At 40.3% G+C, this 27,794-nt stretch overlaps 1 protein-coding gene across 6 annotated transcripts; it reads right to left on the bottom strand.

Moving 5' to 3' along the window:
- Positions 1-364: 364 nt before the first annotated feature.
- On the bottom strand, positions 365-26,658 carry LOC135214344 (uncharacterized). 6 transcript variants are annotated; one of them, XM_064248562.1, is made up of 5 exons: positions 25,627-26,658; positions 4,215-4,997; positions 2,883-3,102; positions 2,610-2,742; positions 365-2,006 (listed from the first exon to the last, which is right to left on the bottom strand). In XM_064248562.1, exons 2-5 carry the CDS (start codon positions 4,230-4,232, stop codon positions 944-946), a joined length of 1,434 nt encoding a protein of 477 aa, XP_064104632.1. In that variant the 5' UTR covers positions 4,233-4,997; positions 25,627-26,658; the 3' UTR covers positions 365-943. The 6 variants fall into 6 exon arrangements, with proteins under 6 accessions (XP_064104632.1, XP_064104627.1, XP_064104629.1 ...); XM_064248557.1 differs by having other exon boundaries at positions 2,883-3,105; positions 25,627-26,657; XM_064248559.1 differs by having other exon boundaries at positions 2,883-3,105; positions 26,180-26,657.
- Between the last annotated feature and the right edge of the window lie 1,136 nt (positions 26,659-27,794).

Below are 27,794 nucleotides of genomic sequence, written 5' to 3'. Positions count from 1 at the left end.
GATACGTATATCTAATTGTGTAAATTGTATATTATATATATAGATAAAGACAAAAATCCACGAAGGTCAGGCCTTTCGACTCCTCGTCCTTTTCTTAGCTCAGTAAAGGACAAGAAGTCAAAAGGCTTTTTTTTTCTTGTCATGAATGAGTTACACACCAAAAATTAATAACAGTGATTTAGAATTGCACTGAACACCGAATTTATTTTGGAATATATATATATATATATATATATATTATATATATATATATATATATATATATATTATATATATATATATATATAATATATGATCCTTGTTTAAAATATCTCTCGATTAAATTTCCTAGAGACTTACTCGGTCCGGAAAAAGAAAAAAAAAATGCGAGGAATGTTTATTGTACAAAAACCATGAGCTTACATTTAATTATATTAAAGTGTATTTTTTATACAGACTATCTTTACAACGTAACTACAAACGAACAGACTATACAATACGATAAGTTTACTATCAACAAATATGGGGATTGAACAGTGCCGAAGATACGGTTGAACAGCTTCGAAAATAAGAATACAGTATCGAAAATACACACACAAACAGTTTCGAAAATACAGTAGAATGTGTTGATTTCGTCTAATGTTAGTTTTAAACCATTCGAATGGTTTCCCCTCCTTTGTCTGGAGACAGTTCCGTATGCGAAGGAAAGTTTCATTTGCCAATTAAAACTTATGCAAGGAATAATAAGTAACGATTAGTAGGACAACAATTACCGCAGGAATACGTCATTCAAGTCTCACAGAAGTCGTGGTCTTGAGCCGTTTATAGAAAAACCTATACGACGCTGCACACTCAGAGCCTATCTAAACCAACATGGCGGCGGAGTGATACATCGACTCGGAACTATGCGCAAAAATTACCCGGAGGTCACAACCTGAGATTCAACGCTGTTTCGCCGGTAAAATCAGTAACTGGGTAACGACCCCACGTAGATGGACTGCCTCGGGACTTTGATGTTGTGCGCCGGCAGGTACGTCCGGGGGGGCGTGGTCGCAGCGTCCACTGAGAAGGGGAAGAAGGAGGCCTCCCTTCGGGAATCCTTGTTCTTGTCCTCTGTCGACGAGGGCACATGCGCCGTTTTGTTCACTCTCTCGCTGCTAGGTGGCATCAGCTTCGCGTTGATGGCGATCATCTGAGAGTTCAGGGAGTAATTCTGTTTTTCTTTCAGAGGATTCTGGTGACGGGAATCCGATTCTTCTTCTCTAACCGGCACTTCGAAGGTCCTGTTTGAATCGGTGTGATTGGTATTGGCACTAAATGACTGGCTTGCATTAAGGGTATCTGCAAAGGGAACTCGGGCGAGCTTCCCTTCATTCGAGGAGGGCTCTGACCGAGTCCTGTTCCTCCGGGAAACTCTCAAGGGCAGGGCTTCGTTCTCAGAGGCCGCCTTTGTTGCGCCCAGGCGGGCTTCAGGTCCGCGTAACAGTTCTTGAGATATTTTCACTAAGTCCTCTTGAGAACTTTCTGGTTGCTGCCCGTCGCCTGCCGTCCCCTCCTCTAGACTGTTCAGCGAGATCCTGAAGGAACCTCCCTCCTCAGAGTTCACTAGGATGGCTGGGAGGGAACCGCGAAATATCTTGTGGAAATTGTCTTGCAGGATCGTCTCCAGGACCCTACTGGGTATGGCATTAGGCGGAGGACCTTCGGGTACATCACGTATCCCTGAGGATTCCACTAGGAGGTCCTTCTCAGACGACGATAAAGAAACGTCCAGTGTGGCAGAAGTGTCTCCTTCATCGTCGTCCCTCTGAGGCTGAAGGGGTTTCGGCAGGGGTCCTATGACAAGAATAGGACCATCCTGAGGGGAAAAGAATGGCACAGGTCCAATTGGTGCCGACGGCTCGCCAGGGGAAGGTTTCCTTCCTCGGCCAGCAGTGTCCTTGAAGGAGACACTTCTTGGCAGAGGGCCGACCAGGAGGGGTTGTGGGGGAGCGGAAGTCACCTTGCGGTAGATCACCATGTTGGCCCTGAAAAAAGTTGTCAGAAATTAATTCTAATCAACTCGATGAAGTGTGTTAAGAAAAACATGAACAGTGCAATAAGTTCATTCTCTAACTTTCCCCCAGTTTAGGGTGGCATCGCCTACAGTGTACCTTGCGCAACAAACCAAAGACAGAGATTTTTTACAGCTACCTTTTGGCTCTTAACTACACTGTTGTCTCTGATCATATATGTACACTGGAAGCCTTGTATTCTAAATTAATCCTTTTTAAGCATAGTGTGGATTATTCATCTTAGAAACTTGAACAGTAAAGAATGTCACAAACCAATGTTGGAAACTTAATGCATACTAAATATCACAAGCAGGTTAAAAACATGACAGCTACCATAAGTGGCAAATTAATCTCTGGCAGATGTTCAACAACTCATTAAATTGTATATAACCTGTTTGTGATGTGTGAGCGATAAATTGCTGACACGCTTAGGCCATGTTTTTTATATATAACCTGTTTGTGACGTGTGCATGACAAGTTCCTGACATGCTTAGAACATTTTATTTTAGGACTTGTTTGTGTTATGTGCGATAAGTTGACAATGAGTTGAAGACATGTTTAGGAATCTCAAATTACCTGTAGCCTGTGGCATCGGCCTGATACATAGTGATCCGGAGCACCCCGTCGGGATCTATGTAGCCGTATCGACCCGAAACTCGACCTTTGGCGTCCCGAGCTTCGAGTCTGAAGCTCTGATGCTTGCCAGTGCCTGCAAGGAGAAAGAAAGTAGTTCTTGTTCTCTCTCTGTCTCTCTCTATCTCTCTCTCTCATTTTGTCACCCCATTTTGTACTTTGCATCTCTCTCTCTCTCTCTCTCTCTCTCTCTCCTCTCTCTCTCTCTCGCCGTACCTGTATCGTACGAGAAGGAGTAGGTCCCGTCCGCCCGGAACACGTAGTGGTATTCCTCCGCCGCCTGGGGAAAGTCCTGGTGAGGCATAGCGGCGACGCACGTAGCGACCAGCGACAAGACGAGGAGCCACGCCGTCGTGTTCGTCGTTGTCGTCGTCGCCGTGGGCGACAGCAGCAACCACGCCCGCAGGAAAGGGCGTCTCCTCAAGGCGGGCGGTAGCTGCTGTGGAGGATTGCAAGGGAGAGGGACGTCAAGAAGCCTTCTGTGTTTAGCAGCGTGTTGGTATGTGCACAGCCTAGGCCGTGGGTATGTGAAACCTAGTTTTACTACTGTTGCCACTAAAACAGCAATAGTGGCTTGCTGCTACTGCTGCTTTTTCTCAAAATAAGCCTACTCCTACTGCCTCTCAACAAAGGTTACTGCTACTGCTACTGCCTCTCAAAATAGGCCGACTGCTACTGCCTCTCAAAATAAGGCTAACTGCTACTGCCTCTCAAAATAAGGCTAACTGCTACTGCCTCACAAAATAGGCCTACTGCTAATGCTTATCTAAATAAGGATACTGCTATTAAAAATAAGCCTACTGCTACTTTACACACGCCTACTGTTGCGACTTAGACCAAGGGGACAGCGGAAACATCGATTGGACATTCATTACTACAATGTCCTTGTAATTTTGATCAAAAGTAGGTTACATTCGTTATTTACTGCAAATTTTTATTTAAATTAAAAGTTTGAATCATTTTGAACCTGGCACTACTCGGAAAAGCAATTTTTATTGAAAATAACACTGGAAATTTTTTTGTTGAATTTAAAGCATATACAAGCACAGGTTACGTTATTTTTTTTTTTAAATTTGACATTGCCTAAGTGTATTTAGCGAAGTTAGACTAGTTTAAAGACAAAAAATAGATGACATATTAAGAGGTTCCACCTCACAGTGGCCCTTGTTTACAAGCAAAACGTAAAGAGGAAAGATTAAGTGTTTAAACAAGATGTGCAATTCCCGTGGACTTTATCTGCTTATAAAGTGCTTTTTGTGTGTGTTGTTGATCCCTTAGATTGCCGTGCAGACATCTATGAGATCTATGCAATAAACACAACTCGAAATTTTTTTCTTATTTATGTGGGATTTGATAGCAAGCCAGATAAACAATACTCATTTAAGTTTAAATTACATTTTAAGCAATTTAGATCCTAGAACTTGCTGAACTGACTTACTCTACTGTACTTTAAATTCGTAACTGTTCAATGAAATATAAATATATATATATATATATATATATATATATATATATATATATATATATATATATATTCTCGACACTTACCGTAACTAAAGAATGCATCGGCCTAAATGGATGAGACTAGACTTATCAGGTCAATGGATACCTCTTTTTCCACGGACATAAGTCGTCTCTCGTCTGTTTCCGAATGACAGCTCCGTTCTCTGGCGTCATCTTGTGGACTCTGCCCTCTTCAGGAGAAAGTCATTCACACGTGTGTTCACAGAACTGAGAGAGAGAGAAGCAAGACAGCGTACGAGGAGGAGCCAGGCAGAAGTGGATGGACTGTGAGGTTCCCATCTGGTCTTCTCGATCAAGCGTTGCCTTTCTTGCCACTAAAGCCTAGTAGACCTATTCGGTTGGGCTACTGGTTTGAACGGAGGCCTTCCGTCCTTCTTTCAAGGCCTCCTTTGGCGCCACTGAAGAAGACGAACTCTCATCTCCAATCCATTTTATAATCTTACATTAACCGTCCTTTTCTGTTTTAAAGCAGTTTGTCGTATTCAGCTCTCGTGAATACGTAAATGATAATTACTAACCATTTACTACAGCAAAAACACGTTCTAAGAACATTTCTCTCACATATTAGACGCACAATACAACATATTTTTCCTTCCTTAATCTATACACCAAAATTAAACGTCTACAGATCGAGGAACACTAAATGAATAAACACACTACAAATTACCAATCCGATTTCACTTCTGTGCAACTCGCGTTTCTGTTTTTTTTTCTTCTTTCTCCGCTATCGTGAAGATCATAGGATCACTAACAAGTCGACCTTCGGCCAGTGGCTTAGAAATCTGCAGCTTCTCCAGATACTACTCTCTGGAAAGGAAAGAAAGAAAAAAAAAAATAGTAAAGGATCAAGTTCAGTCAACAATCTTTATTGTGAGTTTGATTGCGTATGTGTAAGTAAAGATATGTGCGGTGCGTTTATACATTACCTTCTGTTGACGAGATTTGAAAGAAGCAGGTTCAGTGAACTCGTGTCCTTCTCTCTCTCTCTCTCTCTCTCTCTCTCTCTCTCTCTCTCTCTCTCTCTTGACCACTATTTACCAGATATTATACGTAATTACAACAGCCCCACCACAATGGCCTCTGTTTATCTTCACGAATTCATCGCTGGAAGAATTCGAGAGAAGTTAAAATCAGCCAGAAAAAAAAAGAGAAAAACTTGAAGCTTTTCGTGGTCGAGTCGACCTCTCTTTCCTTCCCAGGCAACTGGATAATGCAGAAAGAAACTCGTTTACACTCGTAAATATTCAGGAAGCTGCTACAAGCAGGGTAAACAACGGAAGGCTGATTTTATGTCGTCCTGAAGTTCATTCGTGATGTGGTCGTCTCACGCCGTTTGAGGTAAAGGAGTCCCGAGTCATTTGAGACGAAGTCGTCCCATGTCAGTTGAGGTGAAGAAGTCCCATTTTAAACTGAGGCAAAGTCTTCCCACCCCATTGAGGTGATTACCTCTCTTGTGTAGTACTGCTGGCGCAATAGTAGAGCCTTCCGTCCATTCAGTGAAATACATTTCCAGATCACAATGGTCGATTCGTCGGTCTATTCTATTCGGAAGAAAGGCTGATTGGTGCCTTAGTTCATGGTCTTTTATTTATTTATTTATTTTTCAAGTTTGTTTGTTCCTTGAGATTGCACGTTCATTGTATGCGATGAAGATAATCACATGCAGACACAATGCATGATTTGGACTCATTCTTTGCCGTGAATACGTATAAAATTCGTGTTTTTTTATTGTAAGAATCACGTTTGATAAAAAAAAAAAAAATCACGACGATCTAGTCGCAGTATTTTAGGCGTTTAGGAAATATAAAATGGCGTCTTTTGCAATGCCAGCTTTTGAAATATTTGGTAAACATCAAAGGAAAAAAAAAAAAACAAATTGGAAAACGTGGAATCTTTTAATTACTGAGTTTTATTATGTCAATCGTAGAATTTGCTGTCTTGACAAAATTCCCTACGTAAGATATCTGTATTGTGTTTCCCCAGTTTTGCTTTCTGAATCTTTTATACTTTTATGGCAGTTGTTTCTTGATCAACTTATTGCATTGCATAGTACTTGAATTGAAAAGTTAATATTTCTTTTCCTAAAGCAATATATGCTGGTACTTTGGGTGTTAATGACAAAACATGCTTGTTTTGAAATTAGAAATAATATGTGTAAATGGAAGGAGTAATTGTACACTGCATTTCTCGACATTTTTGGTACTTTCATAACGCCCTGTCAAGCTAACTGGACGACCCTTTCCTGGTAAGTAACATTAATTATTCTTCTGTATTTCATTCTCCCGTCCGATTCGCTATAGTCTTGTGTACTTACAGACATACTGGATCAGTCACCCGCGCTCGTGGGATGTCATATGTTTATGAAAGCGAATGACGCACTGGTATTTATTTAGTTTATATTCACATGTTTGATCTGGTTGTAATTGATTTTGACGAACGACGTTGGTTGGTTCAGTTCCTTTCGTGTGACAGTGTACAGTTATGGTATTGATTACATATAGCTATATTTGTCGATGGTTAGTACATCTGACATTGTTAGTTTATTAATTTTGTGCACATTATTTAAACCAAGAACATCAATGGATAGTTGATTGTTAGAGGATTGTCTACAAATTCTATTTTTGTACCTACAGTATTCCGTAATTGATAGCTTACTCAAGTCTGTGAATATGTATTCTGGTGACACTATTGAGCCCTGATAATGATTATATATAGCTATATTTGTCGATAGTTAGTACATCAGACATTGTTATTTTATTAATTTTGTGTACATCATTTAAACCAAGAATATCAGTGGATAGTTAATTGTTAGAGGATTGTCTACAAATTTTATTCTTGTACCTACAGTATCCCGTAATAGATAGCTTACTCACTGTCTGTAAATATGTGTGACCTTGTAATATTCCCTGTTGCTTGATGCATCTAGGAATGATTATTTGCAGTCGGTTATTTATAAGCAATGTATTCAGGCCAAAAGCACGCTTTTGTGGTTAGACTACTCAGAAGTGGCTATAGCGTTGAAACCTTTTATGTCTTACGATCCTTTGCCTCGTGCAGTTTCTTTCAAATGAATACAGTATTCTTCGAGAGCTTGAATTTCAAGTCGGTGGCCCCTGTAGGTGGGCTTGTTCAATAATATAATAATAATAATAATAATAATAATAATAATAATAATAATATAATAATAATAATAATAATAATAATAATAATAATAATAATAATAATAGCCAGTTCATTCAACTTTTGTGCAAAGGTCACAAAAACACTCTACGTAAGTTGTATACTTTATGTTCATCAAACTTTACGTAAGTTATACTTTACGTTAATCAGCGTATACTTATCTGATAAGTAGGGCGATACGAGATGCCTATAACCACTCGAAAATGTTGATATAATTTGTGGGAATTTGTAGTTAACACATTAGGCCTATATATATTTTTTTTTTTACACTACGAGGATGATTTTAGAGTGTTTGGTTAAAAAATAAAAAATTAGATCCGTGATATTTTTTTTTATTAGATGGAGTTAGTGAAAAATCAACGAAAAACTAGATGAAGTCACTGAAAAGAATTAAATGAAATCGCTAAAAGAAAAAGAAAAAAAAAATCTTACCGTTGTCTCCTATACACCGTTCATCGGGAGGGAGTGCAACAATGAAGAGAAGAAGAAGAAGAAGAAGAAGAAGAAGAAGAAGAAGAAGAAGAAGGAAGGAGGAGGAGGAGAGAATGAGGAAAGATGTTTACGAACTGGACCTCTGCCAAATTACTCAGTATGTATGAGCGAGTGTGAGAGTGTTGTCCGTAATGGCATTCCATCAAGGCGCTTTTCATTGAGTTGGTATCCGGATATTAGGCCTATAATGGGCCTACGTAAATCTTGCAATCAAAGCCACCTGTCTCAAAGAGAGAGAGAGCAAGCAAACAAGTAAGCAAAGTTTGAACGACCATCGAGTTCACTTTGCAATCGTTTAAACGTTTGGTGTTTGAGCTTAAATAAAAAAAAAAAAAAAAAAAAAAAAACGCACACACACACATCATACCTTGAAACAGAGAAAAAAACAACTAATAAATCAGTATACCGAGCTTAAATAACAAAGAAAAAACTCACATCATACCTTGAAATAGAAAAAAACTAATAAATCATTAAATAAATAAGCTTTTTACCGATATTAACGTTCGTATATAGACTTTTTTAATGTCTGTATATCCGTCCGTGCGTTCAACACTTCTCCTTTTCAATTTTCTGTATATCCACCCTTTATATACTTACGTACTCTTGCGTGCGTTCACAACTCCCCCCCACTTTGTTATTTGCGTTCAACACTTCCGCTTTTCATATCTGTTCGAAAGCGTCGTCGAGACTTCCCACCTTTTTATGCCACATCACGTCCGCTTTTTATGACTCTTTTATATCTCCATTCAAACTTCCTCCTTTTTTATATATATCTCTCCCTCTCTCCACGTCCACGAACATCCGTTCGAACGCGTGCGATCAACACTCGTCCCCTTTTTTATGTGTACGTGTGTGTGTGTCTCTCTCTCTCTACAGCCGAACGACTGATCACACATCAAAAGAAGGAGGTATTCCATCAGTCTTCCTTCGGGATTCCCAACAGTAAATCACCTCTTGAACTCCTCCCATCCCCTATCCCCACCACCCAGCCCCCTCTACCCAGCCCAACCACCGACCGGGTCGTCTTCTGTCGCATCCAGGGTCCTGTGTGTGTGTGTGTGTGTGTGTGTCTTACCTGGGGAAGACCCAGCGTTTAACGGGACATTCGATGATCATATCCGGATCAGGGAGGTGTGTGTATGTCAGTGTTGTTCAAATTTGACCTTTTATTTTGTTGTACAGATGAGGTATTGGCCCAGAAACATACAGATAAGCAGACAGAAATAGATATGAAGACTTGAAGGAGGGACAGACAGACCAAGATCATATTTTTGTTCGATGACAACGAACGATGGCTTTGCTTAATTGCTTTTGATCAACCCCAACAACAACAACAACAAAATAAGGACATAATAACTGAAGATATCTAACGTAACGTTCGGTTTCCTTAATTGGAAGTAGTAACCCTTCCCCCACCCCCCTCTCACCGCTCCTCCCACCGAACACCGCACCAACTTCATTGCTAAAAATAAATGGAGAAATTGTTTACATCTAAAACACACTTGGGTAGTATATACCTTTACAACGCCACCCCCCTACGACCTCCTACACCTTCCCCCGCCTGTTCTCGAGATTCATGTCACCACTTCATTGGTAAAAACGAACGAAGAATGCTGCTTTGTTTACAACTGAAGGAAGAGGATCTGGCTCTAGGGATTTACACGTCATGATTACGTAACCAGAATAGCTGTTTAATCACCGGACGGCAAACAGCCTTGGTTCACACGAAGAAATTGGCACTGACCGTCTGCATATCTGTGCAGTTTTAACATTCGTTTGTAACACGAATTGGTAAACAGGTAATTTGTTTTCCGTAGCAGGGATCAGTAAGACTGCAATGAGAAGGAATTTCGTAGAACGTACGAAGACTATTCACTAGAGATCTGCGACACTAATTCGCCCCGCAAAAACGAACGAAGTATAGTCATCGTTTGCATTGTTCCGGCTCAACATACTTTCCGCTGCGCCTTCCACAACCCAGAGATCTTTGCCGTCACACAGAGCGAAGAAGAAGAAGAGATTTTTGTATCACCTCACTGCCACTAAGCCACGAACCTGACTGAATGAATGAAGAAGAAGTTTCAGCTCCTTGAGATCTTGAAGTTCCAGCTCCTTGAGATCTTCCTAGTTATGTAGAGCGATCCTAAATGCGTGCTTGCTTGCCCGGGCGGTCATCACAGAATAAGGTTCTCTCTCTCTCTCTCTCTCTCTCTCTCTGTTGTTCTTGGTAGATGGGGCTGGTCTTGGGCTAACAATGGTTCTTACTTCATCAGAATCCCACACGCGCGCACACGGCCAACTTAATTACAATTTACCTTCGGTTACATAACACCTTTTGGGCAGAAAACGACAACCATGGCGCAATGCAATTTGATCGAAGATCCATCAACTCATCGCGCCTCGAACTCGCGCATGAATGGGATCCAATCATGCATAATAATAAAAGAATAATAGAATCAACTTTCGTTTCTAACCTTCGACGAAAACGAGAACGCACTCGACACCTTTTGTTTCACCATCGCCCCGTTACTGTTTGCGGGGCGGACGTGAGGTCGGGGTAGTAGATATTCTTCTCCTCCAGTACGTCTGTCTGTCTGAAGAAGGAATTCAGGTATTTGGAAAGAAGGAAATGCCGAGAGAGGGGGGGTGGGGGGGGGGGGGGGGTGGGGGGCGGGGAAAGAAGCAACGCCCTTCTAGATCTAGTTGAGGGCCGGGTATAGTTCCGGAATGATTCGTTTACGGAATACTGAATCATTTACCCTGAGCCCGGACTCCACTTGGAAGGCCTTCTCGCATCCGTGTTGGTGGGGGAACCTTATTATTATTATTATTATTATTATTATTATTTTATTATTATTATTATTATTATTTTATTATTAAAAAATGGCACCTTGTCATCTTCCGAGTAATAATAATAATAATAATAATAATAATAATAATAATAATAATAATAATAATAATATATTACTATTATTATAATTGTTAAAAGTGACACCTAGGCATTCTTAAAAAAATCCTGGAGTAAATAAATCCAGTGTGTTTATCATTGTTTGAAAGAAGTACATTATTATACGCTGGCGCTTAGAACCTTTTATTTATTTATTTATTTTTTTTTTTTTTTAAAATTTTTTTTTTTTTTTACTTTTTGTAAAGTGAATTCTTCCAGTTCCCCTTCAGCGCATAAACGAAGACGCACCAAGTAAAAGAAAAAAAAAATAGTGCAGGAACTCCTCTCCCAAGGACCAACGAGTAATGTGCGTCTATCTATCAATTTTACGAGTTCTTATAACCCCATTATTATGGTTGTTGCTCTAGGCACCCTCCAAAGCCGGGCCTAAGAGTTTTTGGGTTTTGTATACCAGGAAGCCCTGTCGAAAATAGGCCGGGCCTTTATTGTTGTAATAATGGTATTGTACCAGAAATGTTGTAATGGTGTTGTACCAGAATTGTTATCATGGCATTGAAACCAGAATTGTTACAATGGCATTGTACCAGAATTGTTATGATGGCATTGTACCAGAATCGTTACAATGGCATTGTACCAGAATGGTTATCATGGCAATGTACCAGAGTTTGTACCAGAATTATCATGACATTGTACCAGAATTGTTATCATGACATTTTAACAATAATCGCACATCTGGCATCATTATAGGTGCCAGCAACATAGGCCACCACCGGACCGTGGCTGGCTTTTATGGCCCGAAAATAATTTTTAAAAAATCTCACATGACAGGCGGTTCAGTTACGTTTTGACAATACTAAAGCTTAATAGTCTCCAAAAACATTCAATGTGACCTTTGTAATTACGAGCGGTAACTTAATTGTAATTCTAGACTAAATCGAAGTCCCTGTTTGTAAATTTCAAATATTTTGAATTAAGATCATCTCCACATGTTCAAAATGTAAACATTTGCAAGCGCATTCCTTTGGCAATCTCGAAACTAATAATATATTTATCCTCGAATTTGCATTGTGCTTTTATCTTAATAATATTGTACCTAATGGTTCATTTAAATTGGTAGAATAGGAACAAGTGAAGTATAGGTAATAGCAAAACAGAGAATAGATAAAAGAAATGAAATTCGTTTAAAAAGTCTTGAAATATCGCGGAAAGAAAATCCGCTCACCCTATTTCTCCCTGGGAGTCGTTCAAATTATCGCTGCCAATTCTCAAGTCACCAATTTTTCCAGCGCCCCCCCCCCCCCCCCCCCTTTCTCTCTCTCTCTCTCTCTCTCGCTCTCCCGTCCAGGAGTCCTCATAAGCTGCCCTTGGAGGCCCTTCACCCTTGAAATTCCCCGCTGCCCTTCCTCATGGTCTCCTGTCCTTATTGGTCAAGCTCCCCATCTGTCCTCTGCCCCCCCAGGGCCGTCCAGTGAGTATATGCAATAATAACAGGATAAGGATACCTACTTAGAACAGGATAAGGACCCCTACTTAGAACAGGATAAGGATACCTACTTAGAAAAGGATAAGGACCACTACGTAGAACAGGATAGGACACCTACTTAGAACAGATAATGACCACTACTTAGACAGGATAAGGATGCCTACTTAGAAAAGGATAAGGACCCCTACTTAAAACACGATAAGGATACCTACTTAGAACAGGATAGGTATACCTACTTAGAACAGGATAAGGACCCCTACTTTGAACAGGATAAGGATTCCTTACTTCGAAACAGGGATAAGGACCCCTACTTAGAAACAGGATAAGGATACCCTATTGGAAAACAGGATGAATAAGGACCCCGTATTAGAACAGGATAAGGATACCTTACTTAGAACAGGATAAGGTATGCCCCACTTAGAACAGAATAAGGACTCCCTCATTAGAAACAGGATAAGGATACCTACTTAGAACAGAATAAGGACCCCAAATACTTAGAAAAAGGATAAGGAGGCCCCTACTTAGAAAAGATAAGGACCCCTACTTAGAACAGGAAAAGGATACCTACTTTGAACAGGATACCGACTTAGAACAGGATAAGGATACCTACTTAGAACAGAATAAGGACCCCTACTTTGAACAGGATACCGACTTAGAACAGGATAAGGACCTCTACTTAGAACAGAATAAGAACCCCTACTTAAAGAACTGGGATAAGGAGGATACTTATAAAGGACAGGATAAGGCCCTATACCTACTTATTAGAAACAAGATAAGGACCTCTACTTAGAACAGAATAAGGACCCCTACTTTGAACAGGATAAGGATACCTACTTAAGAAAAGGATAAGGACCCCTACTTACTGAAACTAGGAAATAAGGATATCCTACTTAGAACAGGATAAGGACCCCTCTTTACTTAGAATCAGAATAAGGACCCCTACTTAGAACAGGATAAGGACCCTTACTTTGAACAAGATAAGGATACCTACTTAGAACAGGATAAGGACCCCAACTTAGAACAGAATAAGGACCCCTACTTAGAACAGGATTAGGATACCTACTTAGAAAAGGATAAGGAACCCTACTTAGCACAGGATAAGGACCCCTACTTAGAACAGGATAAGGACCTCTACTTAGAACAGAATAAGAACCCCTACTTAGAACAGGGTAAGGATACCTACTTAGAACAGAATAAGAACCCCTACTTAGAACAGGATAAGGATACCTACTTAGAACAGGATAAGGACCTCTACTTAGAACAGAATAAGGACCCCTACTTTGAACAGGATAAGGATACCTACTTAGAACAGGATAAGGACCCCTACTTAGAACAGAATAATTACCCCTACTTAGAACAGGATAAGGATACCTACTTAGAAAAGGATAAGGAACCCTACTTAGAACAGGATAGGGACCCCTACTTAGAACAGGATAAGGATACCTACTTAGAAAAGGATAAGGACCCCTACTTAGAACAAAATAAAGATACCTACTTAGAACAGTATAAGGACCCCTACTTAGAACAGGATAAGGATACCTACTTAGAAAAGGATAAGGACCCCTACTTAGAACAGAGTAAAGATACCTACTTAGATCAGTATAAGGACCCTTACTTAGAACAGGATAAGGATACCTACTTAGAAAAGGATACGGACCCCTACTTAGAACAGGATAAGGATGCCTACTTAGAACAGGATAAGGATATCTGCTAAGAACAGGATAAGGATACCAACTTAGAAAAGGATAAGGACCCCTACTTAGAACAGGATAAGGATACCTACTTAGAACCGGATAAGGACCCCTACTTAGAACAGGATAAGGACCCCTACTTAGAACAGGATAAGGATACCTACTTAGAAAAGGATAAGGACCCCTACTTACAACAGGATAAGGACCCCTACTTAGAACGGGATAAGGACCCCTACTTAGAACAGGATAAGGATACCTACTTAGAAAAGGATAAGAACCCCTACTTAGAACAGGACAAGGATACCTACTTAGAAAAGGATAAGGGGCCCTACTTAGAACAGGATAAGGATACCTACTAAGAACAGGATAAGGACCCCTACTTAGAACAGGATAAGGATACCTACTTAGAACAGGATAAGGATACCTACTTAGAACAGGATAAGGACCCCTACTTAGAACAGGATAAGGATACCTACTTAGAATAGGATGAGGACCCCTACTTAGAACGGGATAAGGACCTCTACTTAGAACAGAATAAGGACCCCTACTTAGAACAGGATAAGGATACCTACTTAGAAAAGGATAAGGACCCCTACTTAGAACAGGATAAGGACCCCTACTTAGAACAGGATAAGGATACCTACTTAGAAAAGGATAAGGACCCCTACGTAGAACAGGATAGGACACCTACTTAGAACAGAATAATGACCACTACTTAGAACAGGATAAGGATGCCTACTTAGAAAAGGATAAGGACCCCTACTTAAAACACGATAAGGATACCTACTTAGAACAGGATAGGTATACCTACTTAGAACAGGATAAGGACCCCTACTTTGAACAGGATAAGGATTCCTACTTAGAACAGGATAAGGACCCCTACTTAGAACAGGATAAGGATACCTACTTGGAACAGGATAAGGACCCCTTATTAGAACAGGATAAGGATACCTACTTAGAACAGGATAAGGATACCTACTTAGAACAGAATAAGGACTCCTCATTAGAACAGGATAAGGATACCTACTTAGAACAGAATAAGGACCCCTACTTAGAAAAGGATAAGGACCCCTACTTAGAACAGGATAAGGACACCTATTTAGAACAGGATAAGGACCCCTACTTTGAACAGGATACCGACTTAGAACAGGATAAGGACCCCTACTTTGAACAGGATAAGGATACCTACTTAGAAAAGGATAAGGAACCCTACTTAGAACAGGAAAAGGATACCTACTTAGAACAGGATAAGGACCCCTACTTTGAACAGGATACCGACTTAGAACAGGATAAGGATACCTACTTAGAACAGAATAAGGACCCCTACTTTGAACAGGATAAGGATACCTACTTAGAAAAGGATAAGGAACCCTACTTAGAACAGGAAAAGGATACCTACTTTGAACAGGATACCGACTTAGAACAGGATAAGGATACCTACTTAGAACAGAATAAGGACCCCTACTTTGAACAGGATACCGACTTAGAACAGGATAAGGACCTCTACTTAGAACAGAATAAGAACCCCTACTTAGAACTGGATAAGGATACCTACTTAGAACAGGATAAGGATACCTACTAAGAACAAGATAAGGACCTCTACTTAGAACAGAATAAGGACCCCTACTTTGAACAGGATAAGAATACCTACTTAGAACAGGATAAGGACCCCTACTTAGAACAGGATAAGGATACCTACTTAGAACAGGATAAGGACCTCTACTTAGAACAGAATAAGGACCCCTACTTAGAACAGGATAAGGACCCCTACTTTGAACAGAATAAGGACCCCTACTTAGAACAGGATAAGGATACCTACTTAGAAAAGGATAAGCGAAAAACCCTACTTAGAACAGGATAAGGACCTACTTAGAACAGGATAAGGACCTCTACTTAGAACAGAATAAGGATACCTACTTAGAACAGAATAAGAACCCCTACTTAGAACAGGATAAGGATACCTACTTAGAACAGGATAAGGACCTCTACTTAGAACAGAATAAGGACCCCTACTTTGAACAGGATAAGGATACCTACTTAGAACAGGATAAGGACCCCTACTTAGAACAGAATAATTACCCCTACTTAGAACAGGATAAGGATACCTACTTAGAAAAGGATAAGGAACCCTACTTAGAACAGGATAAGGACCCCTACTTAGAACAGGATAAGGATACCTACTTAGAAAAGGATAAGGACCCCTACTTAGAACAAAATAAAGATACCTACTTAGAACAGTATAAGGACCCCTACTTAGAACAGGATAAGGATACCTACTTAGAAAAGGATAAGGACCCCTACTTAGAACAGAGTAAAGATACCTAACCTAGAACAGTATAAGGACCCTTACTTCTAGAAACAGGATAACGGAATACCTACTTAGAAAAGGGATAACGGACCCCTACTTAGAAAACAGGGGAAATAAGGATGCCTTACTTAGAACAGGATAACGGATATCTGCCCTATAGAAACAGGATAAGGAATACCAAACTTTAGTAAAAGGATAAAGGACCCTACTTACTTAGAAAGGATAAGGGATACCTACTTAGAACCGGATAAGGGACCCCTACTTCTAGAATCAGGATAAGGACCCCCTACGTTAGAACAGGAAATAAGGATACCTACTTAGAAAAGGATAAGGATCCCTACTCGTACAACAGGATAAGGACCCCTACTTAGAACGGGATAAGGACCCTACTTAGAAAAACAGCGATAAGGATACCTACTTAGAAAAGGATAAGAACCCCCTACTTAGAACAGGGACAAGGGGATACCTACGTTAGAAAAGGGAAATAAGGGGCCCTACTTAGAACAGGATAAGGATACCTACTAAGAACAGGATAATGGAACCTACCTTTAATTAGAACAGGATAAGGACCCCTATCTTAGGAACAGGGATAAGGATACCACTACTTAGGAATAGGCTGAGGACCCCTAACTTAGAACGGGGATAAGGACCTCTACTTAGAACCAGAATAAGGAGACCCCTACTTAGAAACAGGATAAGGATACCTACTTAGAAAAGGATAAAAGGGACCCCTACTTCTAGAAGACAGGATAACGGACCCCTACTTAGAAACAGGATAAGGATTACCTTACTTAGAAAAAGGATAAGTAAGGACCCCTACGTAGAACAGGATAGGACACCTACTTAGAACAGAATAATGACCACTACTTAGAACAGGATAAGGATGCCTACTTAGAAAAGGATAAGGACCCCTACTTAAAACACGGATAAGGATACCTACTTAGAACAGGATAGGTATACCTACTTAGAACAGGATAAGGACCCCTACTTTGAACAGGATAAGGATTCCTACTTAGAACAGGATAAGGACCCCTACTTAGAACAGGATAAGGATACCTACTTGGAACAGGATAAGGACCCCTAATTAGAACAGGATAAGGATACCTACCTTAGAAAACAGGATAGGATACCTACTTAGAACAGAATAAGGAACTCCTCATTAGAACAGGATAAGGATACCTACTTAGAACAGAAGAATAAGGACCCTACTTAGAAAAGGATAAGGACCCCTACTTAGAACAGGATGAGGACACCTATTTAGAAAAGGATAATGACCCCTACTTAGAACAGGATAAGGATGCCTACTTAGAAAAGGATAAGGACCCCTACTTAGAACAGGATAAGGATACCTACTTAGAACAGGATAGGGATACCTACTTAGAACAGGATAAGGACCCCTACTTTGAACAGGATAAGGATTCCTACTTAGAACAGGATAAGGACCCCTACTTAGAACAGGATAAGGATACTTACTTGGAACAGGATAAGGACCCCTTATTAGAAAAGATTAATGACCCTACTTAGAACAGAATTAGGACCCCTACTTAGAAAAGGATAAGGACCCCTTATTAGGACCCCTACTTAGAAAAGGATAAAGATACCTACTTGGAACAGGATAAGAACCCCTTATTAGAAAAGATTAAGGACCCTACTTAGAACAGAATTAGGAACCCTACTTAGAAAAGAATAAGGACCCCTTATTAGGACCCCTACTTAGAACAGGATAAGGACCCCTTATTAGGACCCCTACTTAGAAAAGGATAAGGACCCTACTTAGAACAGGATTAGGACCCCTTATTAGAACAGGATAAGGACCCCTACTTAGAACAGGATAAGGATACCTACTTAGAACAGGATAAGGACCCCTTATTAGAACCGCAATATATGGGAAAGACAAAAAACAAGGAAAAATATATGAGAAATATAGTAACTCAGAATGTGAACTAATAGCGGTAGAATTTGAATCTGAAAAATTGATGAACATAGTAATATATAGACCTCCTAATACTAAAGAGTTTGACTTAATAATTGAAAAATTGGATGATATATGTAGAAATCACAAGGACTGGACTATTCTCCTATCTGGTGACTTCAACTTTCCTTTCGTAGAATGGAAAGAACGAATAGGAGATTGTGGTTGTACTTATACATATAAAAAAGAGAGTAATAGTAGTGCAGAAGATAAGAGGCAATTTGAAAAGCTATTAGATATGCTACTAGAATACAACATTCAAACAAATAAATCACCTGCCAACAAGAAAGGAAAATACTTTAGACCTAAGTATTTGTGAACGAGATGAATTATGTTAAGAAATAATAGTTTATAATGCGAATATTTCAGACCATAATGTCATAGAATTAACAGTTCATTTCCAAAGCAAGTGAAAAATAGAGATAAGCAAGAAATGAAAAAAGTGGGAAGGATATGGAAAATACAACTTCTACAGTAAAAATATAAAATGGTCAGAAATTAATGAAGAATTAAACAAAGATTGGGATAACATTTTCGTAAGTGATGACTAAGGGTAAATACGGAGATATTATATAAAATATATTGGAGAAAAATAGTGGAAAAATATATACCGAAGAAGAAAAGTAAACATCATTCATGCATACCAAGAGACAGAAGGATCTTGTTCCAGAAAATCAGAAAGTGGAAAAAAGGTCTTGCAAAAGAAAAAAATGCATGGAAAGTTATAGAACTAAAAAGTAAGATAGAAAATGCAGAACAAAAGATTATACAATCAAAAGAAAATGAAAAACGGGACTTGGAAGAAAAAACCCTATTAAATATCAAGCAAAACCCCAATCTATTATACTCATATGCGAAGAAGATGAATAAAAGAAGAATAGAAATAGGCCCTCTGAGAATTGAAGGGAGATTAACGAATGAATAAAGAAGGAAATTTGCAACATACTGGCAGAACGATATAAGAGAGAATTCACCCCTAGAATAGATAATGAAGATAATGATATAGAAGTAAGGGATGAAAATAGTGAATATTTAGCTGACATAGATATTAATGAAGCTGATATTGTGCAGGCTATTAATGAAATTAAAAATGGAGCTGCTGCAGGGCCTGATGGAATTCCTGCTATTTTGTTAAAGAAAGTAGTTCATTCTATCGCAAAGCCACTTGCAATATTATTAAGACAAAGTGTAGATACAGGCAAGATTTATGAGGAGCACAAATTAGCATATATTACCCCTACTTTCAAAAGTGGATCACGACTAGAGGCAAGTAAATTATAGGCCTGTGAGGTCTAACATCACATATTATGAAAGTGTATGAAAGGGTAATGAAGAAAAATATTATGAAACATTTAATAAAAAATAATTTGTTTAATAAAGGACAAACATGGTTTCGTACCCGGAAAAAGTACACAAACCCAACTGTTAGTCACCGTGAGAACATATTCAAAAATATGAAAAGCGGAAATGAAACAGATGTGGTTTATTTAGACTTTGCAAAAGCTTTTGATAAAGTAGACCATAATATATTAGCGAGAAAATTAGAAAAAACACAATATCGTGGATAAAGTAGGAAGATGGTTAAAAGAATTTTTACACAACAGAAAACAGATAGTTATTGCAAACGACGAGAAATCGGATGAAGCCAAGGTAATATCCGGTGTGCCGCAAGGTACGGTGTTAGCTGCAATACTGTTTGTTATTATGATTGAAGACATAGACAATAATGTGAAGGATTCGTAGTGAGTAGTTTCGCAGATGACACAAGAATAAGTAGAGAAATTACTTGTGATGAAGATAGGAACGCTCTACAAAGAGACCTTAACAAAGTATATGATTGGGCAGAGGTAAATAGGATGGTATTTAACTCTGATAAATTTGAATCAATAAATTATGGAGACAGAGAAAGAAAGCTATATGATATAAGGGACCTAATAATGAGCACCATCACAAATAAGGAAGCAGTTAAAGACCTTGGTGTGATGATGAATAGGAACATGTTATGCAATGATCAAATAGCAACTCTGTTGGCAAAATGTAAAGCAAAAATGGGAATGTTGTTACGGCACTTCAAAACAAGAAAAGCTGAAACACAGATTATGCTTTATAAAACATATGTTCGTAGTCCACTTGAATATTGCAATATGATATGGTACCCACACTATCAAAAGGATATTGCACAAATAGAGATGTACAAAGGTCCTTTACAGCTAGAATAGAAGAAGTTAAGGACCTAGACTACTGGGAAAGACTACAATTCTTAAAATTATATAGTCTAGAAAGGAGAAGAGAACGCTACATGATAATTCAGGCATGGAAACAGATAGAAGGAATAGCAGAAAATATCATGGAACTAAAAATATCAGAAAGAGCAAGCAGAGGTAGATTAATAGTGCCCAAAACTATACCAGGAAAAATAAAGGCAAAGCCACACAGGACATTAATCCACTACGCCCACCAGCATTGATAAATGCAGCGTCTATTCAATGCGTTGCCAGCTCATCTGAGGAATATATCAGGAGTGAGCGTAGATGTGTTTAAGAATAAGCTCGACAAATATCTAAACTGCATCCCAGACCATCCAAGATTGGAAGATGCAAAATATACCGGAAGATGTACTAGCAACTCTCTGGTAGACATTAGAGGTGCCTCACACTGAGGGACCTGGGGCAACCCGAACAAGATGTAAGGTCTGTAAGGTAAGGATAAGGATACCTACTTAGAACAGGATAAGGATACCTACTTAGAACAGAATAAGGACTCCTCATTAGAACAGGATAAGGATACCTACTTAGATCAGAATAAGGACCCCTACTTAGAACAGGATAAGGATACCTACTTAGAACAGAATAAGGACTCCTCATTAGAACAGGATAAGGATACCTACTTAGAACAGGATAAGGACTCCTCATTAGAACAGGATTAGGATACCTACTTAGATCAGAATAAGGACCCCTACTTATAACAGGGTAAGGACCCCTACTTATAACAGGATAAGGACCCCTACTTATAACAGAATAACGACCCCTACTTAGAACAGGATAAGGATACTTACTTAGATCAGAATAAGGACTCCTCATTAGAACAGGAAAAGGATACTTACTAAGAACAGGATAAGGATACCTACTTAGAACAGAATAAGGACTCCTCATTAGAACAGGATAATGATACCTACTTAGAACAGAATAAGGACCCCTACTTAGAACAGGATAAGGACTCCTCATCAGAACAGGATAAGGATACCTACTTAGATCAGAATAAAGACCCCTACTTATAACAGGATAAGGACCCCTACTTATAACAGAATAACGACCCCTACTTAGAACAGGATAAGGATACTTACTTAGATCAGAATAAGGACCCCTACTTAGAACAGGATAAGGATACCTACTTAGAACAGGATAAGGACCCCTACTTAGAACAGGATAAGGATACCTACTTAGAACAGAGCAAGCACCCCTACTTAGAACAGGATAAGGATACCTACTTAGAACAGAATAAGGACCCCTGCTTAGAACAGAATAAGGACCCTTCTTAGAACAGGATAAGGACCCCTACTTAGAACGGGATAAGGACCCCTACTTAGAACAGGAGAAGGATACCTACTTGAAACAGGATAAGGACCCCTTATTAGAAAAGATTAAGGACCCTACTTAGAACAGGATTAGGACCCCTACTTAGAAAAGGATAAGGACCCCTTATTAGGACCCCTACTTAGAAAAGGATAAGGATACCTACTTGGAACAGGATAAGGACCCCTTATTAGAAAAGATTAAGGACCCTATTAGAACCCTTAGAATAGGATTAAGGATACCCTTACAGGATAAGGTTAGGCCCCTACCTTACCTTAGAACAGGATAAGGACCCCTATTATTAAGGACCCATACTTAAAAGGAAAAGGATAAGGACCCCTTACTTAGGAACCCCAGGATAAGGATACCTACTTAGAAAAACAGTGATAAGGGAAAAATCCCTATAGGAACGGATTAAGGATAACCCTACTTAGGAAATCAGGATAAGGAACCCCTTACCTTTAGGGAAAAACAAAACAAAACAAAACAGAAAATATCATCCCATATAGGGAACAGGATAAGGATACCTACTTAGGAATCAGGAATTAGGACCCCTACGTTAGGAAAAACAGGAAAGGATACCTACTTAGAACAGATAAGACTCCTCATTAGAACAGGATAAGGTACCTACTTAGAACAGGATCCCCAGGGATAGGAAAACCCCTACTTAGAACAGATAAGGGACCCCTCCTACTATTAGAACAGGATAAATAATACCTACTTTAGAATAAGACCTAGGAACTCCACTTAGAACATGGATAAGGATACCTACTTAGAAACAGATAAGGACCCCTACCCTTAGACAGGATAAGGATACCTACTTAGAACAGGAATAAGGACCCCTATTAGAACAGGATAAGGATACCTTTACTTAGAAAGGATAAGGACCCCTATTTAGAACAGAATAAGGGGGACTCCTCATTAGAACAGGAGGAAAGGATACCTACTTAGAAACCCCCAGAATAAGGACCCCTACTTATTAAGAACAGATAAAGGCTACCTACTTAGAAACCGGCTATTAGACCCCTGCCTTACTTAGAACAGGATAAGGAACCTTACTAACTACTTAGAACAGGATAAGGGACCGAAAGGCTACCCCTAGAATAGGATACGGGATACCTACTCCCCGACAGGATAGGACCCCCTTCTTAGAACAGAATAAGGAACGTTTTAGAGAACAGGGAATAAGGACCCCTACTTAAGAAAACCCCAGGAACTAAGGACCCCTACTTAGAAAACAGGATAAGGACCAACAACGTCGTGAGGCAATCCCCTGTCCTAAATACCACCCAGGACCATCGTCCATGTTTTTATCATTTTATCGCAATACTCTTTGGCTGGTTGGGAATTGAGGTGAATCTCACAAAATGCTGGGTTGTCTTTTTCTGGAAGAAACAAAAAAAATTGGAGAAAAATGTCCCGTGTAGTTTGAAACCAGTTAAGAAAAATGCATCAAACGAAGGACTCACGATTTTATGCTTCTCTCTCTCTCTCTCTCTCTCTCTCTCTCTCTCTCTCTCTCTCTCTCTCTCTCAGCAGACCAAGTTGGCTGAAGAAACAGAGCAGCCACCACCTGCCACAGCTCGCCCAAGTAAACTTGACCCCCCCCCCCACCACTTCCCCCCTCCCCTGACGTGTCCCATCTCATCTAATTAAAAAAACAGTGTCGCAAAATGTTATGCACTATATTTTACCGATTTTTTTTATTTTATTTTATTTTAATAGTTTTTTGGCAAATGCAGCTCCCTTTAGCATATCGTAATCCCCTTCCTTTGCCCGAATCCAGTCCCAATCTAGCCCCCCACCCCGCCCCCATTCCAATCATAAAATCCTTTCTCTCAAACACCCCATTCCCCCCACCCCGACCCCCAAATCACCCACCCACCCACCAGGTCGGAAAAGAAATTACCGGTGCATTGGAATGCGGGAAGACACCCCAATTCAGATAGCATCGCCCACCACAGACGACCAAAGCATGCTATTACCCTTCGCAAACGTCAGTGGTATATCCTGGGCGTGATGGAGGACTTGCAGAGCCCAATGATATCGTACAAAATGACCCCATGAGAGAAAATGATATTTTTCTGTGCTATCGTCAGGATGGCAAACCAGAGGAAGGTGATGACTTAGCATAATTTTTCGTCTCACAGCTTCATTCGTGTTCGCCTGCATGGAAAGGTTTGTCCCAGGTCCATATATCAACCTTCGGATTATACCAAGACTTCGTGAAGAGAGTTTGTATACCGTGGAAACACCTACTCTACACGTATAGGACGTGTTCTTCTCCAGCAATCTATGTGGATGAACCAGAAAAATTTGCGTACAAGAAAACCAGGTCAATCTTGATCATAGAGACTTTTTTTTGGACCAGGCGTTACGTAAAGTTCTTTGCAGCGTTACTTCGGCCCCTAGCTGCAACCCTTTTTGACTGTACCTCCGTTCATATTCTCTTTCTTCCATCTTACTTTCCATCTTCGAACAATTGTGTCCTAACGCAACTGCTTTGAGGTTTTCCTCCTGTTATATCTTTCGAACGGTTTAACTGTCAGTTTCCATATCGTATTCGATTCCAGTACCGGCGAATGGGTAATTCCCCAGACCAGCTTCTCTTATGAGTGGTGTTCCGTAGGACGTAGTTTTAGGGCCTGTTCTCTTCGTCGTGATAAATGGCGCCGTTTGAAACTTGAGGCTATAATATAGTTCCCGTTTATTTCTGGAGGTTGAGGAAGGCAATCTCTCCATTATACCTCTGAAGATTTAACATAGATGCCTCATATAGATAGTCGTGGCCCCTCATCCATTATGGATGTGTACGAGTTTGCCGGACCAGTCATGAACTGTATCTTGCTAACGTGGTCTCTCTGTCGTACAAGTTGGTGGAATCTGTTCTGAAAATAAGCTTGGATTTCGTTCCACAAGTGGGCGAAGGTTATTATTATTATTATTATTATTATTATTATTATTATTATATTATTATTATTATTATTATTATTATTATTATTATGTACGTCAGCCAGCTGGTAGCAGATGCCAGCCTTGAAAAAATAAGAATAATTAGAAGAATTGAAAAGATCTTGTATCAGATCAGTTCTTTTTAACATATTATTATTATTATAATTATTATTATTATTATTATTATTATTATTATTATTATTATTATTATTATTATTATTATTATTATCGACTCCTAATACTCTGTTATTCAAATGAGGGTCAAATGAGTCACGGTTACTAACCCAACAAGATCAGCAGCATTTCCCATAATGCACAAAAAAATTATACTAAGAAGAATCTAAATATTATTTCTCAGGTTTCTTGAGGTCTCGAATTATTATTATTATTATTCACAAGATAAACCCACATTCAGACGGAACAAGGCTGCAGAGGCAACTACTGACTTGAAAAAAAAAGTGAGCAAGAATTTAGAGAAAGTCAGGAAACGAGAAGTGCAAAAACATCGGCCAGACCCATCTGCTCGTATGAATCCTGCGGTGACATCCTGTCTCCTGCAGGATTGATATGCAGGAGGAGGCCGACAGAAACCAGCAGGAAATGATGAGACGGAAGACGCGAAAAACCTTGAGAGTCATCATTACTGTTATTAATATTTGTGTAATGTGAAAGATGGCACTCATGGTGATGGTTATACGCGCGTGTCACCTTTTCCTCTAATCATTTCCTTGACCTTCCAGCGGCGTTTGTAAGTCGAAAGCAGGATTAGATATATGAAGACTGAGGGACCTGGAAAGCCACCAGCAGCCGCCGAGAGCAAGTCATAAGCGTTCTTGGCTGCAAGCAGTGAGTTAAACTAAAGAAAAGAAGTTATATACCTTAAAGTCGAAGTGAATGAACTCGGGAAATCGAAGCGAAGTTGTGTCTTTTAACATCCCGTCCGCTTTCCTTACCATCCAAAACAACTCGCCGCGCGCCCTTGCGTCACCAGTCAGTCGGGTTTGTTGTGATTGCGTGATGCGTGACCTCGACGGCGTTCATGCCGTAGGGTTTCGTTACTAGTCGCGGTAGGGGAAGACTTTAGTAATCTACTGTGTGGCGGGAACGATTAGCCTGACACGCTGTCTGTTCCTTTCATTTTTTTTTTATTTTTAATTTCTTGAATTGCAATTGGACTGAATTCCAAGGGTTCAACCTAAGAGCATCATCGACGCGGACAGTTGATGTAACTATATATTTCCTGTAGACTTCTATATTTCAACAAATAGGCACACGTAATTTAGCAGGTGTGAGAATGGAAAACACTGAACAACTGCAGAAATGACACAAGTTCTGGTTCACGTCTTCAAATATCTTCTGTCAAGTAGAAGAATCCGTGAAATTCTGTTTGCCTTTTATGTCACCACATGCAAGCGCCCAAGACTTACTTACACTTTGCTATGACCTACGTTGCGTATAGGTACATTTTTCGCACGTTAAAACAATCCCAACAATCGTTTGTTCGTCCCTCACTCGAGAGGGTTCTCCTTATTTGTCTTCAAGAAAACCAGCTCTGGTTTTCCACTGGCCTCCTGGGGGTCACTCGAAAGCGAACTGCCAGATTGCACTGCAAGCACTGGCGGGAGCCTCCTCCTTGCAATATTCGCACCAGCGAGGGATGACACACACTGCTGCTGCTACCACCTCTTTGTTGCAATCGCTCCTCATCCTCCTACTGCCTCCCTCCGCCCCGTTTCTGCTTCCTAGTTTTCCAATCGATCCTCCCTTTGGCCCGAAGACGAAACGGCAGAAGGAAGAAGAAGAAGAAGGGCGCCTGTACTCGAGACGACGCGGTCGTCCAGCTTCGTGAGTCGATCTGGTGGTCCTGCAAACCCACGTCCTGATCTCATTTCCAGGCAAGTAAGGAAACAGGTCGCGGCAGGAAAGTCTGCTCTTGCGTCTGGCACCGCCCACTTTGGGCAGTGGTCTCTCTCTCTCTCTCTCTCTCTCTCTCTCTCTCTGTACGAGTTGCCAAGGTCGTCTGCTGCCTTCCCGACGACCTCACCTCCGTAACCCGGACGCGGGAGTGCCAAGATGGTCGCGTTTCTAAAGTATTCGGAGTGATTGCTCTGCGGATGGTTTCGTCTGTGGAGAATTGCATTTTTTGGTCACCTTGAAGCTATAGTTTGCGATCGAGCGAACCCATTCCAGCCTTGTCGAAGAACCCCGTGCGTCGGCTTCGACCCCGTGTTCATGCCCCTCGTCAGAAAAAAAAAAAAAAAGGCATTTTCTCAAGAAAGGATACTTCTGCAACAACGCTGGCCTGGCATTATTCGTGTTTTTGTTAGCTTGTTCCTTCTGGCTCTCACGCATATCCTGGTCCCGCTGTGAGGTTGGGGGGTAGGGGGTCCTATGCTGAGACCCTTCTCGATTCCTTCCTCTAGTATTTCTCTTCGGATTCTCTATAAATGTTTCAGAAAGGGGGAAACAGACTGGTCGTAGGGACGCCGTGACGTGTGTGTAAAAAGGGAGGCAGAGTCGCCTCTTTTCAGGGCTGAAGTCGCTCTTCTCTACCTTGCAGGCCCTATTAGCTTCTTTTCTTCTCCCAGAGCCTCTTCAGAGCTTCGTACCCCACCCCACCCGCCCGCCCCTCACCCAAACCCCATTCCTGACCTCCATCCCTCCCTCCCTCCCTCCCCACCCCACTGCTCACCTCAGCTGCTTATAACCTCCATTTCCTATACTCGCGCCTCAAACTCCGAATGGATGCCCTCCTCGACTTCTCGTCTTCGCCTGGAATAGCTAACGGACCCTACCTCTCTCTCTCTCTCTCTCTCTCTCTCTCTCTCTCTCTCTCTCTCTCTCTCTCTCTCGTTCTATATTCGGGATTCTTTTTCTCTTATTTCTTCTTGTCTAGTCTGAATTATTCCTCTCTCTCTCTCTCTCTCTCTCTCTCTCTCTCTCTCTCTCTCTCTCTCGTTCTATATTCCGGGATTCTTTTTCTCTTATTTCTTCTTGTCTTAGTCTGAATTATTCCTCTCTCTCTCTCTCTCTCTCTCTCTCTCTC

Source organism: Macrobrachium nipponense, chromosome 45 (genome assembly GCF_015104395.2).
Source record: "Macrobrachium nipponense isolate FS-2020 chromosome 45, ASM1510439v2, whole genome shotgun sequence".
NCBI classification, from domain to species: Eukaryota; Metazoa; Arthropoda; class Malacostraca; order Decapoda; family Palaemonidae; genus Macrobrachium; species Macrobrachium nipponense.
This window is presented reverse-complemented; position numbering and strand designations above follow the sequence as displayed.

Excerpts from the sequence above, each read along its gene's own strand:
- LOC135214344 (XM_064248557.1), bottom strand. Across the intron at positions 2,743-2,882 it reads CTCCTTCTCGTACGATACAG|GCACTGGCAAGCATCAGAGC; the intron begins GTACGGCGAGAG and ends TTCTCCTTGCAG. Across the intron at positions 2,007-2,609 it reads GCCGATGCCACAGGCTACAG|GGCCAACATGGTGATCTACC; the intron begins GTAATTTGAGAT and ends AACTTTTTTCAG.